The 15,436-nt window shown below is 41.0% G+C and overlaps 2 protein-coding genes across 3 annotated transcripts in view; one reads left to right on the top strand and one right to left on the bottom strand.

Annotated features, from left to right (window-relative positions):
- Positions 1-709, top strand: part of rad9a (RAD9 checkpoint clamp component A) — a 40,858-nt gene extending 40,149 nt beyond the window's left edge. For both annotated transcript variants that reach the window (XM_028812272.2, XM_028812273.2), the window contains one exon: positions 188-709. In XM_028812272.2, the coding sequence (XP_028668105.1) occupies positions 188-304 (117 nt within the window). In that variant the 3' untranslated portion in view covers positions 305-709. The remainder of the gene's footprint in view (positions 1-187) is intronic.
- The window catches only part of LOC114659674 (serine/threonine-protein phosphatase PP1-alpha catalytic subunit), a 34,039-nt gene continuing 19,225 nt past the window's right edge, over positions 623-15,436 (bottom strand). The window contains exons 2-7 of the mRNA XM_028812278.2: positions 9,647-9,778; positions 9,309-9,539; positions 6,430-6,534; positions 6,127-6,350; positions 5,907-6,041; positions 623-5,826 (exon numbers count right to left, since the gene is read on the bottom strand). Of these exons, the coding sequence (XP_028668111.1) occupies positions 5,716-5,826; positions 5,907-6,041; positions 6,127-6,350; positions 6,430-6,534; positions 9,309-9,539; positions 9,647-9,778 (938 nt within the window). The 3' untranslated portion in view covers positions 623-5,715. The remainder of the gene's footprint in view (positions 5,827-5,906; positions 6,042-6,126; positions 6,351-6,429; positions 6,535-9,308; positions 9,540-9,646; positions 9,779-15,436) is intronic.

Genomic DNA, 15,436 nt, shown 5'->3' on the forward strand with positions numbered 1-15,436 from the left:
CATTTGTAACCACCTGTGGTGAAAAGTCAAGCAAAATGACCCCTTTTATTGGCTAACTAAAAAGATTACAATATGCAAGCTTTTGAGGCAACTCCGGTCCCTTCTTCAGGCAAGATGTAATGTAACCACCTGTGCAAATGGAAAGAACGAAGATGGTGACCACCTTTTTTTTTTTTTTTTCCTCCAGTTTCGTTCTCTGTTCTTTGGCTCAGTCCTCTCTCCCGCCTCTCGGGGACCTGACCAGACATTACTGAATCAGGAAGTACTAGCTGAAGCCAGTGATGAAGATGAGGCACCCAAATGAGGACTTTTTGTTTTAACCCAGTTTGCTCAAGATATGCATCTTCATGAATGCAAATGAGGTAGAGGTTGTTACAGCCAGTGGGCCTGCACATTGAAAGGTACAATGGTGGGTTCCGTGTTGGTCTCTGGAGTGAATTACGTTTCAAAATAATCACAGTTGTGACTAGACCTAGCACGGACAAGTCCACAAATCTGAGGACCTGGTATGGTGTGGCAGGTCTCTATACTGGTGGAGACCACAGACAGTATATATAATACCGTTTTTCCATTTCAATAAGGATAACCAAGGGGCAAAATAAAAAACAAAACAAGAAGCCACTTGTTTCACACATGTGGGTTTTATTACTAGAAAGTCTGTTATACAGAAGTTGCTCAAGTATTGTAAACAGGGTAAAAAAAAAAAATATCACGAGAAAGATTGTCTTTTAATAGATTGGTCAGAGAAAAATTACATGGACATAAAATCTGGTTTAAAAAAAAAAATTGTATAAAATTTTTCAGGAAGAATTTTTTTTAAATCACACAGTAGTTTACAGTTCACAATGTGTAGCCTTTTTCTTAGGGAGAGGCACAACTGTGATTTTATGAACGGTTCATTTTCATTATTTTGTTAAACATGGGGATCATGTAGCAAATGCTGTTGTATATCCAAGCCCCCCACCCATACATTTTAGATTTACTTATGTGGTGGACACCTTTATCCAAAGCGACTTACATAAACTGCTTACAAGTCTATTGTCTGCAGCCATGTCATGAAAGACTTGTGCTGTTGCCTTTGCTCAGTAATAAAATCTCCAAAAGCTCAGATCTTCAACATTCATGCCATGCTTGTCAGCTTTCCTACTGAATTACTTCAGATTAGTGAAAAAAAAAAAAAAAAAGCTGCCACAATGTGCATTACTGTGGAAAAACACTCAAGTCTGATTTTTAGCTTTGGTGTGTAGGGGGGCTACTGGTGTTCATTCATGGCCTTCCTTCAAATTTGGAAGTGAGGTAAATTGATTGGGCAGGTGTGAGTGGTGCCCTCAACACCGACACCTCTGCATCACAAAATGTTAAGCTACTTCCAATGCCTTACTGCTCAGTGATTTTTCAAGCAAGGATGTGCGGATACTTAAATAGCAGCTAATTAGCATCTTCAGGGAATTCAGTGGGGCTGAAGAAACTCACATAAACACACACGCAGCAGTGAGGTCCAGAAGGTTTATTGTAGTCTTTTCCACATCTTTGTTTCAACAATTTATGATCTTAACTGAGGCAAGATTAAGATCTAAACTTGTTTGCAACTTATGTGCCTTTTTTAAATTATTATTACTTTTTCAATGTTTTTATTTAAAGTGTTGATCGCGGGATGCAGGAATACTCTTCCAGGAGATAAGGTGGCAAAATGTACAGCCTGAATGAAAGTCTGTAAAGACCCACCAGGCACACAGGTGAACAGACCCTTTTATTTTTTTAGATGTAACTGCTAGAAAAGTATTATACAGGATGAAAAGGCACCTTAACCAAAATGTTAATGGTCACTTTTTTTGGAAGATGAGTAAATGGTCTAAGCCAGAGGTGGGCAAAGTCAGTCCTGCAGAGCCACAGGGGCTGCGGGTTTTCGTTTCAACCCAGTTGCTTCATTAGAAACCAATCCTTGCCAGTCTCAGACCTTATTTAATTTTATGGTTTGTTAGTCTGCAATGTTAGGTTCTTATTTTGTGGATTTTTTTCATATCCAAGGGTCTCATCCAAATGATTTGAAGCCTAAAACTGATCATTTTCAGTCTGTCACATTTTTCTATTAAGTGTTTTATTAAATCAAATAGTGCATGATGAACATACACAGATGTAAATGGAAACAAGTTAGCTGGAGAACTGCTGGCTGCTTTGTCTTTTTCATCTTATTGCTAATAAGGAGCCATTAAAACAGTGAATGCAGCTCTTTAAGACTGAAATAAGCAATTAAGGTTGGAGAACCTTAACAAGCGAGACCGCTACAATGAAGCATCAAAATGTCACTTAAGCAATAAGTGCTTCATCGGCAATAATGGACTTCTCATTAAGAAGCTGGGCAGCCACTGCGGTTCTCCAGGACTGACATTGCTTACCCCTGGACTTGAAGCACAAATGAAAAACTTGCTTGTTCAGATTTTTTTTTACCTTCATTTAGAAAGGCACCTGATTCAGCTGAAGTGGTGGGCGGTGGAGTAACTTATTTTTTTTGGTTCCAACTCAGCTGAAATCATTTATGTAACAAGCCTCTTTGCATATGAATTTCCTGTGTGTCACTAGGACAAATGTGACATACGTGTCAGTTTGATAGCTCGTGAAGCACTTGTTATAAACGCACACCCATACAATGATGCTAAAATGTGGTGAGGTAGCAGAAAACAAATTGCTTTCCTTGCTCTACTTCTGGCTCTACTCACATGAGGTAATATGCTACAGCACTCGGGGCTCATTTCATTTTTAGATAAGCTAAGAAAGATCATAAATCCCAATCGGACCACGTTAGTAAGGAGACGATAAATGGCAAGTGGAGTCACCGATTTGCAGGGGGGTGTTAAACTACTTTTGAGTGATTGTACCTATACCTGATTTGGTTACTGACCCCATTCTAAAATCCTATGCCCCTTGTGCAATAATACTCGTGACAATGTCTGGGATGTTCACTGCTTTGGCCAATAAAGCAAAGAGGTGACATTTAAAATTTGTGAAATTGGCCCCTAGATCAGTCAACCCTTAAGTGTGGGAAAATCCATCCTAAAATGCAAGGTAATAAGACAGAAAAGGCCACTTCACATAGGCGCTTGGTTTTAACCGTCAAGTTTTTTAAACTTACACCGAGAGTGAGTACATGTCCTTTAATAACCAAGTTCCAAAAAAAAAAAAAAAAAAAATGCCACGTCTACCCTTCACGTACACACAGATTTCTCAACGAGTAATTTGTGACCATGTAAATCTTTAACCGGCTTGTGGGTGGGCACAGTCTATGCCTATGTTTGGTTCCCACATGCATTCAGCAACCATGGGTGTTACATAAAAAAAAAACAAAAAAAAAAAAACGCACCACACCACAGTGATAGAGGGCTGAAGTAACATCCATATTTAAAAAAAATATATTCATGCTGAGTAGCTGAACACACAGTGCTAAGCTCAAGAGACTCCATACTTGTTTTTAGGTTCATGATGGCCATTCACTTTTTCCTTATCTTTTTTTAGTGCATTTTTGACATCAGTGTGTTTTGCTAAGTTGTGCATGTAAAACGGGTGTGTTGGAAGAAATTGTGTCTCTGCTCAGTTACGCACATGATCCTGGTTGTGGGTACGGGCAGGTAAACCCACTCCCTGAGAAGCTGAATTTTTTATGTACAACCTAATGAAATTCTTGCACTGAAAGAGGTAAAAAGAGAAAGCAGCTTTCTAGCACAGGATATCACATGACAGCTGCCAGTGCCAAAAATCTCAAGAGAGAAACGTTTTATCAGATGAAGAGGGACGTAAAGAGCATCTGCTTCCGTAAAATTATGCAGGCCCGTGTCAACCTGAGCGGAAGGCGTCCTTGAAAGGATTGTGCACTACAAGTGAGAACATTGCTTACCTACATCACACCACCTTTTGCCAGACCTTTCTACTACATTACTTGATGTTCTTCTGCAGTGTCTGTATGCAAGGAGCTAAAATGGTCTTATTTCAGTTGCATTTACTTCCGGGTGTAAATTGAAAATATTGTATTTAACATTTGCCATGTTTCTACTCAAGTTCACATGTTTGGGTAGCAGGAGACTCATGTTCAAATAGGCCAGACAATTGAGTTCAAAGGATCTTTTTACTCCAGTCATAATATTTCAGATATATAAAATGCTATGCAGCTACAGCATTCATATTCACTGCTACTCCATTCAAATTTAGTTTGCAACTTAAAACACTCAATGCGTCGTGATTTTCAAATTTCATTTCACAAATACATCATTGTGGTTTTCTCATAGGCCAGCTCTGCATCAGTTATCAGCCACAAACCCCCCAAACTCCCTACGTGCAAACAGTTTATATAAACAAAAAAAAAAAAAAAAAAAGGTATATACACACACATAAAAACTGAATTTTGGCTTTACCAGATGCATCTTTTGCACCTGAACTTGGACTCTTGAAAGGTGAGAGTGTCTTTTACGCAATAGCCTCCCACATTAAATTCTCATGGGACTGGACACTTGGCATTGTAGCTGAAATACTTGGCATCTTGAGCCGAGCCAACACTTAAAAAGGTAGGCACTTGAGAGCTTTCATCACAACCATTGTGCGCCCTTGGGCAAAAAAGAGCAGAGCCCACCACTTTGATAATAAAGGCGGCCCTGTCCCTACTGCCATCTTCTACCTGAGAGAGGTAAAGGAGTTAAAGTTGTTCAAGTTAACCGGTTCTACACATCAAAACTACACCTGTCTGTAAAAGGTCAGAGAGAATATAGAAATCAAACTTCAAAAACTTGTTTGGGAAATAAAATAGAATTAAAAAAAAAAATCTTCCTAAAAAACGCTGGTCGACACATTACCGTTAGGCTGCAGGCATACAAAGCTGGCATGAGTCATGAACAAAACATTTAACATGATCATTTCTGTATCGACTTTGCTTGGGGAGCAGGGTCTAAGCCAGGGGGTTAAGTGCCATTGGTGGCTTGAGTTTACAGTGTCAAGTTCTCATTTCAAAAGGCAATACTCAATTTTGACAAATTAATATCTCGGGACACCTAAAACAAAAATAAAGGCACTGGCTGTTAACTCTTGTCTGCCCATAGTGCACCCATAATTAAGGACTGCAGACCCAGAAACCATCACTCAACCTCCGACCACCTATATAAAAGGAAAGCAATAGTTTGAGGCGGCCTTGGGTCTGTCTAGCTCATCTAAATGCTTGGTAATCTGAGCTGCAATGGCTCCGATTAAAGGACACCAAGCTTCTTTAGCATCAATCCAAAAAAAAGTGAACAAGCTTTTCCAAACCTTTTTTCCTCCAAACAATCCATCTACCAGCCACAACAGTGGTGTTGAGAAGTTACTATCTAGTGGTTTAGTGAAAAGGAAAAAAAAGGAATGGTGTGTGGGGTCAGTCATCGAGTGAGGGGCTTCACGACTATGCAACATTGCAAGCCTGGTAATGCCCACAAGTGGAAAATTTTGAAGGGACTCCTTTCATGGCTTCTCCCAGCAGAGTAAAAATACAGTATTTAACATTATTTGGAATCACGGAGTAGAAGGACCCTGGCAACTCGGGCTACAGTATTGAAGTCCAAAATACAGTTTTGTTTTTTCTTCTTGCATGTATGAAAGGTGCGAGTTGTTCAGAAGGAAGGCTAACGTTACAATTACCGATCCGCTCATCTGTTCCACAGTATCTTAGAAGTTGCTGTCGTCCTCCTCCAGCACATCCTTTTATTTCTTTGCTTTGGGTGCATTCCTTGGAGGAGTTACAGGGCGTCCAGAAGCATTATAGCCCCCAAATTGACCATACTTTGGTTTATTTTTGTCAGCAGGCTTTAATATCTTGAAGAAAAGAAAATACAAATGATTAATGTGATAATAAGTGATGAAATGTGCACCATCTCTTCAGGAGATCCGCTCACCTGGAAGGAGCACATGAGACTCTCGTCTACACTCATCATGGCACCTGCATTGTCAAACTCGCCACAGTAGTTGGGTGCTGAAAACAGTGTTACCAGCTGTCTTTTGGCAAAGAACTCATAACCATCTTCCACCACCTGGCAAGGGAGACGGAGCTCTGCGTTAAAACGTGTATAGCATGAAGCAACAGTGCTTAATAGATCCGACTGTGAAATCTCCTACCTGATGTGCTCTGCAAATGAGATCCAAATCATGTTTATGCAAAAACTTGGCAACCACCTCAGCCCCAAAGGTGAAGGACACACCCCGGTCATTCTCTCCCCAGCCCTGCACATCCTTGTCAGGGTCTGACCACAGAAGATCACATAGCAGACCCTGATCTGGCACATCTGTTGGACGCATGATCCTGCGAATCTGTTCCATTGACGTTAGGTCTGGAGACAGTCCTGGAAAAGACCAATGCACCATTAGGAGTTGGAGCGGAGAATCAATAAATAAAGAGGGAGCGTACTGTAGGCCACTTACCACCATGACAACAGAAGATTTTCTCATCTACAATTGCTGCAATTGGCAGGCAGTTGAAACAGTCTGTAAAGGTCTTCCACAACTTGATGTTGTATCGTCTTTTACCTACATAGGACAATACATGCACAGGGATGACCGTTAGAATAATCGCCATGAAGTACACAGTGGGGAAAATAAGTATGGAATACGTCAACTTTTTCTCATTAAATATTTCTAATGCGGCTATTGACACGAAATTATCAAATGTCTAACCACCCAAGTAATCCACACACAAAAAGAAACCGAAACAAAGTCGTCCATAAATTAAGTTTGTGTAGTAAAGTAGAATGACACACCTCACTTTAAGAGGTGTAAAAAGGCACGGAACGTGGCTGACATCTGTCAGTATTTAGAAAGTGCAAATGAATATCAGCCGCTTTAGTCCTAATTGATGGCCTATCATTCCCAAGGTGTCACACAAGAAGCATCGGACGATGGTTTGTAAAAGCAAAGAGCTCTCTCAAGACCTTCGCAACCTTAATGTTTTCAAACATTGTGATAGCATTGGTGACAGATGTATTTCTAATAAATGAGCACCGTTGGGGCCATAGAAGTGGAAAGAACATCATTTCACCATAAACCGGCCACGACCAGCGGCACCTCGTAAGATGTCTGACAGAGGAGTCAAAAGATGCAATCAGAAGACTTGTCCAAGAGCCAAGAGCTTCAGAAAGACCCTGGAATGAGCAGGTCCAGTTGTTTCAAAGAAAATAATAAGTCATGCACTCTACCACCATGGCCTCTATGCATGTCCACCACTCGAGAGTTCACTGCTGTGAAGCTCGTTTAAAAAGTTTGCTGCACAACATTTAGACAAGCCAATGAAATAAATAGTGGGAGAAGAGAGTCTGGTCATTGGAGACCAAAACTGAATTCTTTGGATGTCACTGCACACGCCATGTTTGGAGGAGAAATGGCACTGCACATCACCATGATACTGGCAGACTTCGTCTAATTGAAGGAAGGATGAATGGAGAATTGTACCAGGACACTCTTGATAAGAATCTGCTGCCATCTACCAGGATGCTGAAGATGAAACGGGGGGGATTGTATTGGACGACTTTTCAGCAAGGATCCGAAGCAAAACTCTCAATAAAGCTGCTAGAACGGCCCAGTCAATCACCTGACTTGAATCCAATTGAAAATCTATGGAAAGAAGTGAAGATCAGAGTTCATAGAAGAGGCCCCCAGAACCTTCAAGAATTTGAGGACAGTTTGTGTGGAAGAATTGGGCCAAAAAATAAATATCACACCTGAACAACGCATGCGACTCGTTTCTTCATACAGGAGGCGTCTTGAAGCCGTCATCACCAACAAAGGCTGTAAAAGCCATTTCCTAGTTACATAAGATTCATAAATAGTTTTACTAAATGAAAACATTTTATGTTTTCTATGAATCTGGCAGCAGATTCATTCTACTAGATGATGATGAGGTTCTTCTAACCCCCATAAGTTGAATTGGTATATTCTAGCTATTTCCAACTTCTCTGACTAAACATTATTCTCAGTTAGTGAGTGATCAGCCTTGCCACATGTAAGGTGTAGGGGGCACAGGCGTTTAAATCGTGTCTTTCGTGCCTTGTGTACGTGTTGTGTGCCAAGTAACATGTAAGACAAAGCACTTAATTGAAAGTGCTGCGCCGTATGTTTAAAGCGTACAGAAGAAGAAGTTAAGAATCATTAAGTATAGAAACAACTAAAGTTTTACAAGGAAAGCAAAGTTTAGAGAAGATATTTTTTCTTTTTGCCTTTTATTCTGTGTAAATGAGAGGGAGATCAGTGGAATGGTGAGGATGCAGGGAGTAGAGTTGGCAAAGGTGGAGGAGTTTAAATACTTGGGAACAGTAGTACAGAGTAATGGGGATTGTGGAAGAGAGGTGAAGAGGAGGGTGCAGAAGAGTGTCAGGAGTGATTTGTGACAGATGGGTATCAGCTAGAGTGTAAGGGAAGGTCTACAGGACGGTAGTGAGACCAGCTATGTTATATGGGTTGGAGACGATGGCACTGACCAGAAAGCAGGAGACAGAGCTGGAGGTGGCAGAGTTAAAGATGCGAAGATCTGCACTTGGTGTGACGAGGATGGACAGGATTAGAAAGGAGGACATTAGAGGGTCAGCTCAAGTTGGACGGTTGGGAGACAAAGTCAGAGAGGTGAGATTGCTTTGGTTTGGACACGTGCAGAGGAGAGATGAGGGGTATATTGGGAGAAGGGTGCTAAGGATAGAGCTGTCAAGTAAGAGGAAAAGAGGAAGGCCTAAGAGAAGGTTTATGGATGTGGTGAGAGAGGACATGCAGGTGATGGGTGTGACAGGAAGATATGGAAGAAGATGATCCGCTGTGGCAACCCCTAACAGTAGCAGCCGAAAGAAGAAGTAGTAACAACTTTTGTCTTTATTCTTGTGTGGATTGTTTGCTTTGAATTTTCACTAAATATTTAAAAAAAAACTGACAGATTTTTCAGAACATGTTTGACCCGTGCTTGAACTCACCTTACATTCTTGCGGCTACAAAGGCTTTTCTACTAAGTAAAATAAATGTCAGTAAGCGTGTTCAATACTTACTCCCTGTGTCATTCCACTTTATTACACACAAGTTAGATTTATTTGTATGTGTCGCATACTTGGGTTGTTACCAGTGTCTGGTGAAAACGTCATGTCAATAGCCGCATTAGAAATACATTTACTGAGAAAAATGTTGAGTTCAATACTTATTTTCCACACTGTACCTGTGACTAAGTAGCAGACAAATTCTTTATCCTTTTGAATGCCTCAGTCTTGATACCATGCCATGCCCTCTCCCTTCTCTTTCCTTCCCAGCCAACAACACAACACTTTACTCACACTCGTCATAAAAGCCATAGATACGATTGATGGAGGCACACTCGTGATTGCCACGTAGCAAGAAAAAGTTTTCTGGGTATTTGATCTTATACGCCAACAGCAGGCAGATTGTTTCCAAGGACTGCTTCCCACGGTCCACATAGTCTCCCAGGAACAAATAATTACTCTCTGGGGGGAACCCCCCATATTCAAAGAGCCTCAGCAAGTCGTAATATTGTCCATGAATATCACCTGTGGTCAGCAAAATAAAATAGTAGGCAACAAGTGAGGAAGTATTCACATTTTTACAGAACGATAGGGTTTGGTTCCTAACAGGGGACAGCAAGTAGACAACTTACCACAGATTTTCAGAGGTGCCTCGAGCTCCAGCAGGATGGGCTGGCTCAGGAAGATCTCCCTGGATTTCAGACACAACCCTCGGATCTCATTTTCAGTCAGTTGCACGTTTTTTCCTGGGCGAGAGCCTTGCACTTTAAAAAGAAAAACCAAAAGTTCAAGTTTAAAAAAAAAAAAAGGCTGAACTGTAAGATGAGCACAAAGTCACGACAGCTGTGTGAATAAATGTCTGTGCATTAGCGCCCTGCCATCACAACAAACCTGCCTGAGCCAATCCAAAGATAGTAAAAACCTGCGATTTCGACTGGGGATGAAGTACAATTCTGATTTGTCCATAAAGTGTTTTAGGAGTATACCCATCCATTTAGTTTCTGGCCATGCTTTTCCCAGTATGGGACAGAGGTGTGAATGGGTGGATAATAATAAAGTAAAATGAGCACATGCCCGTACTTTACAAAACAAGAACCTACACATCCATAATGCTTCATAAAAAGCTGTTCTTCCAGTCAGGCGGGGTTTTTGGAAAGCTCCAGAACATACAGTTCCCTTATATTAGTCTTAGAGCAGATGTTTAAGCAGTTTATTTTCAGTGAGGAGAAAGAAAGGTCATCCACAGTCCATGAGTCAGACCTGGCAGTACCACCTCATGTAACAAGCACCTCCATAACCGGTGTGTTAGGGAGACACCACGTTCAAAACTCTTCTCTTGCAGTAATAGTCATCCATGTTTAATGAATTCCTAAAACTTAAGTGTAAATAACATTATTAAATTTATAGAATCAAAAAATAAAAAAAGGTTTCTTTATTTCCCAGAGTGCTGCTGGGGTATGTGGGAATATCCACCTTAATATAAAGGGAAGTGTCTATCTGGTTGCAATATCTGCCATTCCAACAGATAGCGCACCACAAACATTAAAACTGCTCTTACGAATCCCACACCAAATGGCATATAACAGATACGTGCATTGCAAAGGTTAATGTCAAAGTCTACGTTAATTACTTGGATATTAAACCATTTTAGATGAGTAGCATAGCTAGTTTCACACAAATAAAAACACACAATGAGATGTTGCATGGAATTTTTTTTGTTGCTCATCTCTTTTTGTGTTTATCTTCATGTATTTCAGCGACAGTACCCACAGAATTACACAATTACAAATAATAAAAAAAAACGGTCACTTTCTTTTACAAGTCAGAGCTGATAGAGTGGGCTCTAGTAGTAAACACTGTGTGTTGATTGATGAATCCGTGAAGTGCACACTGAAAGTTGTGACTGTGCACATCTGTGTTTGACGAGTTTAAGCTGAGCAGGTTTATATAAAAACAACAACTAGTAACAGACAAACACAGAGGCACAAAACGCACACACACACACACACACTCAAAACACTCCACGCAAAACGCCAGGATTTAAAAAAAACAGGAGAACCTGCATATATTTACAACATCTCCGATCCACCCGTACGCAACTGGGACGTAACAACACCCTCGATCATGCAGAAAAAATGCAGCCAAAACCGGCTAAATGATGACTCACACGTATAATAATGCGTATCACTGAGCCGTTACTATAGAATGCGCCAACGTGACGAACATTACACCTCAAAAGTGATAAATGTCATGTACAGACAGAGCTTTAGTTCCCTTTTAAGGGGGCCAATGCCGTGCATTTGCACTTAAAGTATGTACTTTTTTGGGTTTCATTAAGGAGGGAACTGGCTGAGATTATGCCTGCTATGCATTGTTGGAAGCCATTAACCAACCGTGGACACATTGCACCCAGTTTTCATATGGCGATGGTGTAGACAAAAAAAAAAAAAACAAACTTAACATTATTGCCAACATAGAACCACACGCTGTTACAATTTGCCTTTTTAACATAACTGGGGTGATTTACAGCACTCGTGAGAATGATGCCGTTTTTGAGCGGTGACATTCAATTAACATACAAGTTGACTGTGATGCCAAGATGAGATTGGCATGTCAAAGCTCAGTGGCCCGGGTCAAGCTGTGATTAATTTGAGTAAAGTAGCTTTGGCAGAAATACATGTGCCAGCTGATAGGGGCAAGCTGCTCAGATGCTGGATTCCCCAACTACAGATAACAGGCGTGATCATGCCTGCATGATCTTGCGCATTCAGCTGTAGAGCGAACCCTTGAATGCAGGTGTTGGGGTCTCGCTGTGTTAGGAGGGAGCTGCTCTACCAGCCAGTGAAGCTCTGCAGCATAAGGACTGCTTATGTACGAGGTTGGCAAGTATGCCCCACAGATGGACGTTTCAGGGTGGTGTTTGAAGCCCATTCACGTACACACATACACAAGGTGATTGTGATTTCTAAATGGTAAATTGTAAAAATGTGTACACGCCGGGTTTTATAAATCAGATTTTTTTTTTTGGCATAGGCATTTTCACCTATTTTTGGCATTTGCATATTTTCATGCTCAAATCCAAGCAAACTTTATTTTATATATATATATATATATATATATATATATATACACACACACACACACACACACACATACTAGACATTAAGCCCGCTAGAATAGTAGTGCATAAACATTAGTAGGAAAAGTCTATATTAAATGGCAAAGGACCGTCTATTTTCTGTTACAGTGATCCTGGCTTGTATGTGGCTGTAATATGCATTATTGTATTGCGTGCCTTTAATTATCTCTCACAGTAATATGTCTGTCCAGCAAGTATTTTAATCTGTGCCGGCGTGCAGCCGATTATTGTATGTATGGCGTCTCCCCAGCAACGTATTTTATGTGCGTGAAAATAAATCTACCTTTTAAAAGTCATCCTATTGTAATATCATGAAAATTTGTATAATTTAGGAAAACACTTTACCGGGCCAAGTTTGTTAATCGCAAATCTGACATCCTCAGAGCGAACACTTGCACAACAACAAACACTAATCCCTCCTCTTTGGGGAAGCTGGTTTCCACGTCTCAGTACCCGATTGGATTTTTCGTGCGTTATGTTTTAGGTCTTACCTCATTTATCGAAATCCGATTTGATCGGTCGTGCGATATTTTATAGGTCCCGCCTTCTCTGTCTTGTGTGACGCGTCAGGCGGCCTTTGAAGCATCGCACCGTGACCCACGCATGAGCACTTCACCAGAAGACACACACACGGATGGACGCACACAGGGATTTTATTAAAGAGGATTATATACTAGACATTAAGCCCGTTACAATAACGGACGCTAGAACAGTAGTCCATAAACATTAGTAGGAACAGTCCATATTAAATGGCAAGGGACCTTTTACTTCATTAAATTTTTTCCGTAAAATGCCTGTAATTTTCTCTGACAGTAATAATGGCTCTGCTGTCCGTAGTAAGCGTTTAATTTTCTGTCAAAACAGTGGCTAATCAGCAGATTCTCCTCAGCAACTGATGTAATGTGCGCGAAAATAAATCCACTTTTACTTTACACTTTACCAGGCCAAGCTTCTTAAATCGCAAATCTGACATCCTCAGAGTGAACACTTGCACAACAATGGGGAAGCTGGTCTCCGCGTCTCAGTACCTAATTGGATTTTTCGTGTTTTCTGTTTTAGGTCTTACCTCATTTACCGAAATCCGATTGGATCTTCCGTGCGATATTTTATAGGTCCCACCCTCTCTGTCTTGTGACACGCGTCAGGCGGCCTTTGAAGCAACGCACCGTGCCCCGCGCATGTGCACTTCACCAGAAGAGACACAGGGGTTTTATTAACCCCTTAACCGCCCTCTGCCGGATATATCCGGCACCGTTGTTTTATTGCTAACGCCATACTGCCGGAATTATCCGGCACATTTGCCTGTGGTTATATGAATGCCTGGCAAGTAGTATAACTGACGGTTTGGCGTGGGTATTATTACTACGTTGTATTTCGACAAGTCTGTGGTTGTTTTGGCCGGTCATGTGACGTGATTCGCATGTAACAGCTGTGAATATGGCGAAACGTAAACTGACTTCAAGTGAGGCTTTGCAGGCGATTTTGGACAGTTCTGATCATGATTGTAGCAGTTCTGAAGAAGATTTTAGCGACAGTGATGAGCAGCAACGTGCGCTGCATGATACTGTGAATGAAGACGCATCGGATGACGGCGCTGAGTGGGTGTATCCCCAGCATCTCAGCTGGGCTGCTGCCCGTGGTGAACTCCCTTTTCTGCATTCGTTTGAGGGAACGTGTGGCTTTATTGTTGATGTAAACAATTACACTGCTGAGCAGTTTTATGAGCTGTTTGTGTCACCTGATTTGATCAGACATTTTGTTCATCAGACAAATCTGTATGCAGCACAGTTTATTGAGAAAAATCCCAATTTACCTCCACATTCCCGTGTTCGTGCTTGGTTTGACACTGATGAAAACGAAATGAAAAAATTCATTGGGATTTTGATGTTGATGGGAATAATCAGAAAACCAGATATTGAGATGTACTGGTCTACAGATCCTATGTATGCAACACCTATTTTTGCAGCTGTCATGACACGTAACCGATTCTCTTTGCTGCTGAAATTCTTTCATTTGAATGACAACAGAAACGAGCCAGATAAGAAAGATCCAAACCGCGACCACTTGTTCAAGCTACGTCCTTTGATTGATCATTTATTTGAAGCATTTCAGTTGCCCTACATGCCAGGACCGTCAGTTGCAGTTGATGAAAGTTTATTGTCGTGGAAGGGCCGCTTACAGTTTCGACAGTATCTACCATTGAAAAGGGCACGGTTTGGTATCAAGATGTTTTGCTTAGCTGAGAATTCAGGTTACATTTATAGATTTCGTGTATACACTGGCAACTTGCACAACATTTAGTGGTCAATACTGCTTGAATAAATGTAAAAAATGTAAAAAAAATGTAAAAAAGTAAAAAAACGAAAATTGTTCAGATTTCGCCTGGCGTGGGGAATATTTAGGGAGTTGGCGGTTAAAGGGTTAAAGAGGAGATTATATATAAACACGAAGTGTCTTCTGTAAATGATGATAGCTGTAGTACGAGGGTGTCATACTGTTTTAGCCATTATGAATGTAGACATAGGTCAAGCAAAATGACCCCTTTTATTGGCTAACTGATTATCATATTGTGAAGGGGGCTGAACACACCCATAGAAGACACGGTCGCTCCTCGGAAACCCCCTCTTAACTGGCGATACAATGGGAACAAAAAGGTTTTTTTTATCTCCTCTTTGCTCCATTAGCTGCTGCCGCCGTGTCGCGTGATCGGCATCTCGCTTCAAACATTTAAAAGCCTGTATGGCAGCGGTCCTTTTGTCTCACTGCCTTCTCTCTTCTCCCCCAGTCATTCTTCACTTTGTTATGCTGTTTATGTATAAAATTTGTTTCTTAAAAAACCCTGAATAAATCTGTGCAACTGTGTGACCCAAGCCTGACAGTATATACTCGCGTACAAGTCGGGCCTTGCAGCAGTGCAGTTACCAATTTCTTTCACTACTTCAACGACTTTTAGTTTAAAACCAGCTTCATATTTTCTTCTGATCCAATGCTCCATCGTAGATAAGGGATGCTCTTATGATAAAGTTGTGTGAGGGCGTGAGATACAAAAAACAAAACAGTGCAAACGTCGCTTCGGAATAGGTTGGGTATTACCGTGTGGTCATGTAGGCACAATACATAGGAAATAAAGTCTCTGTGCTCCGTGGTTACTCTCTCAGGTGGGCGTTAGCATATCATATCTTTTGGACCAACAGAGCAAGTTTTCCGCATTCAACTTATACAAACGACATTATAAAATACCAGAAATTATATGGTAAAAATCCGGCGGAGTGGTGGCTCTGAG

The sequence above is a fragment of the Erpetoichthys calabaricus genome, chromosome 10 (genome assembly GCF_900747795.2).
Source record: "Erpetoichthys calabaricus chromosome 10, fErpCal1.3, whole genome shotgun sequence".
In the NCBI taxonomy this organism is placed as follows: domain Eukaryota; kingdom Metazoa; phylum Chordata; class Cladistia; order Polypteriformes; family Polypteridae; genus Erpetoichthys; species Erpetoichthys calabaricus.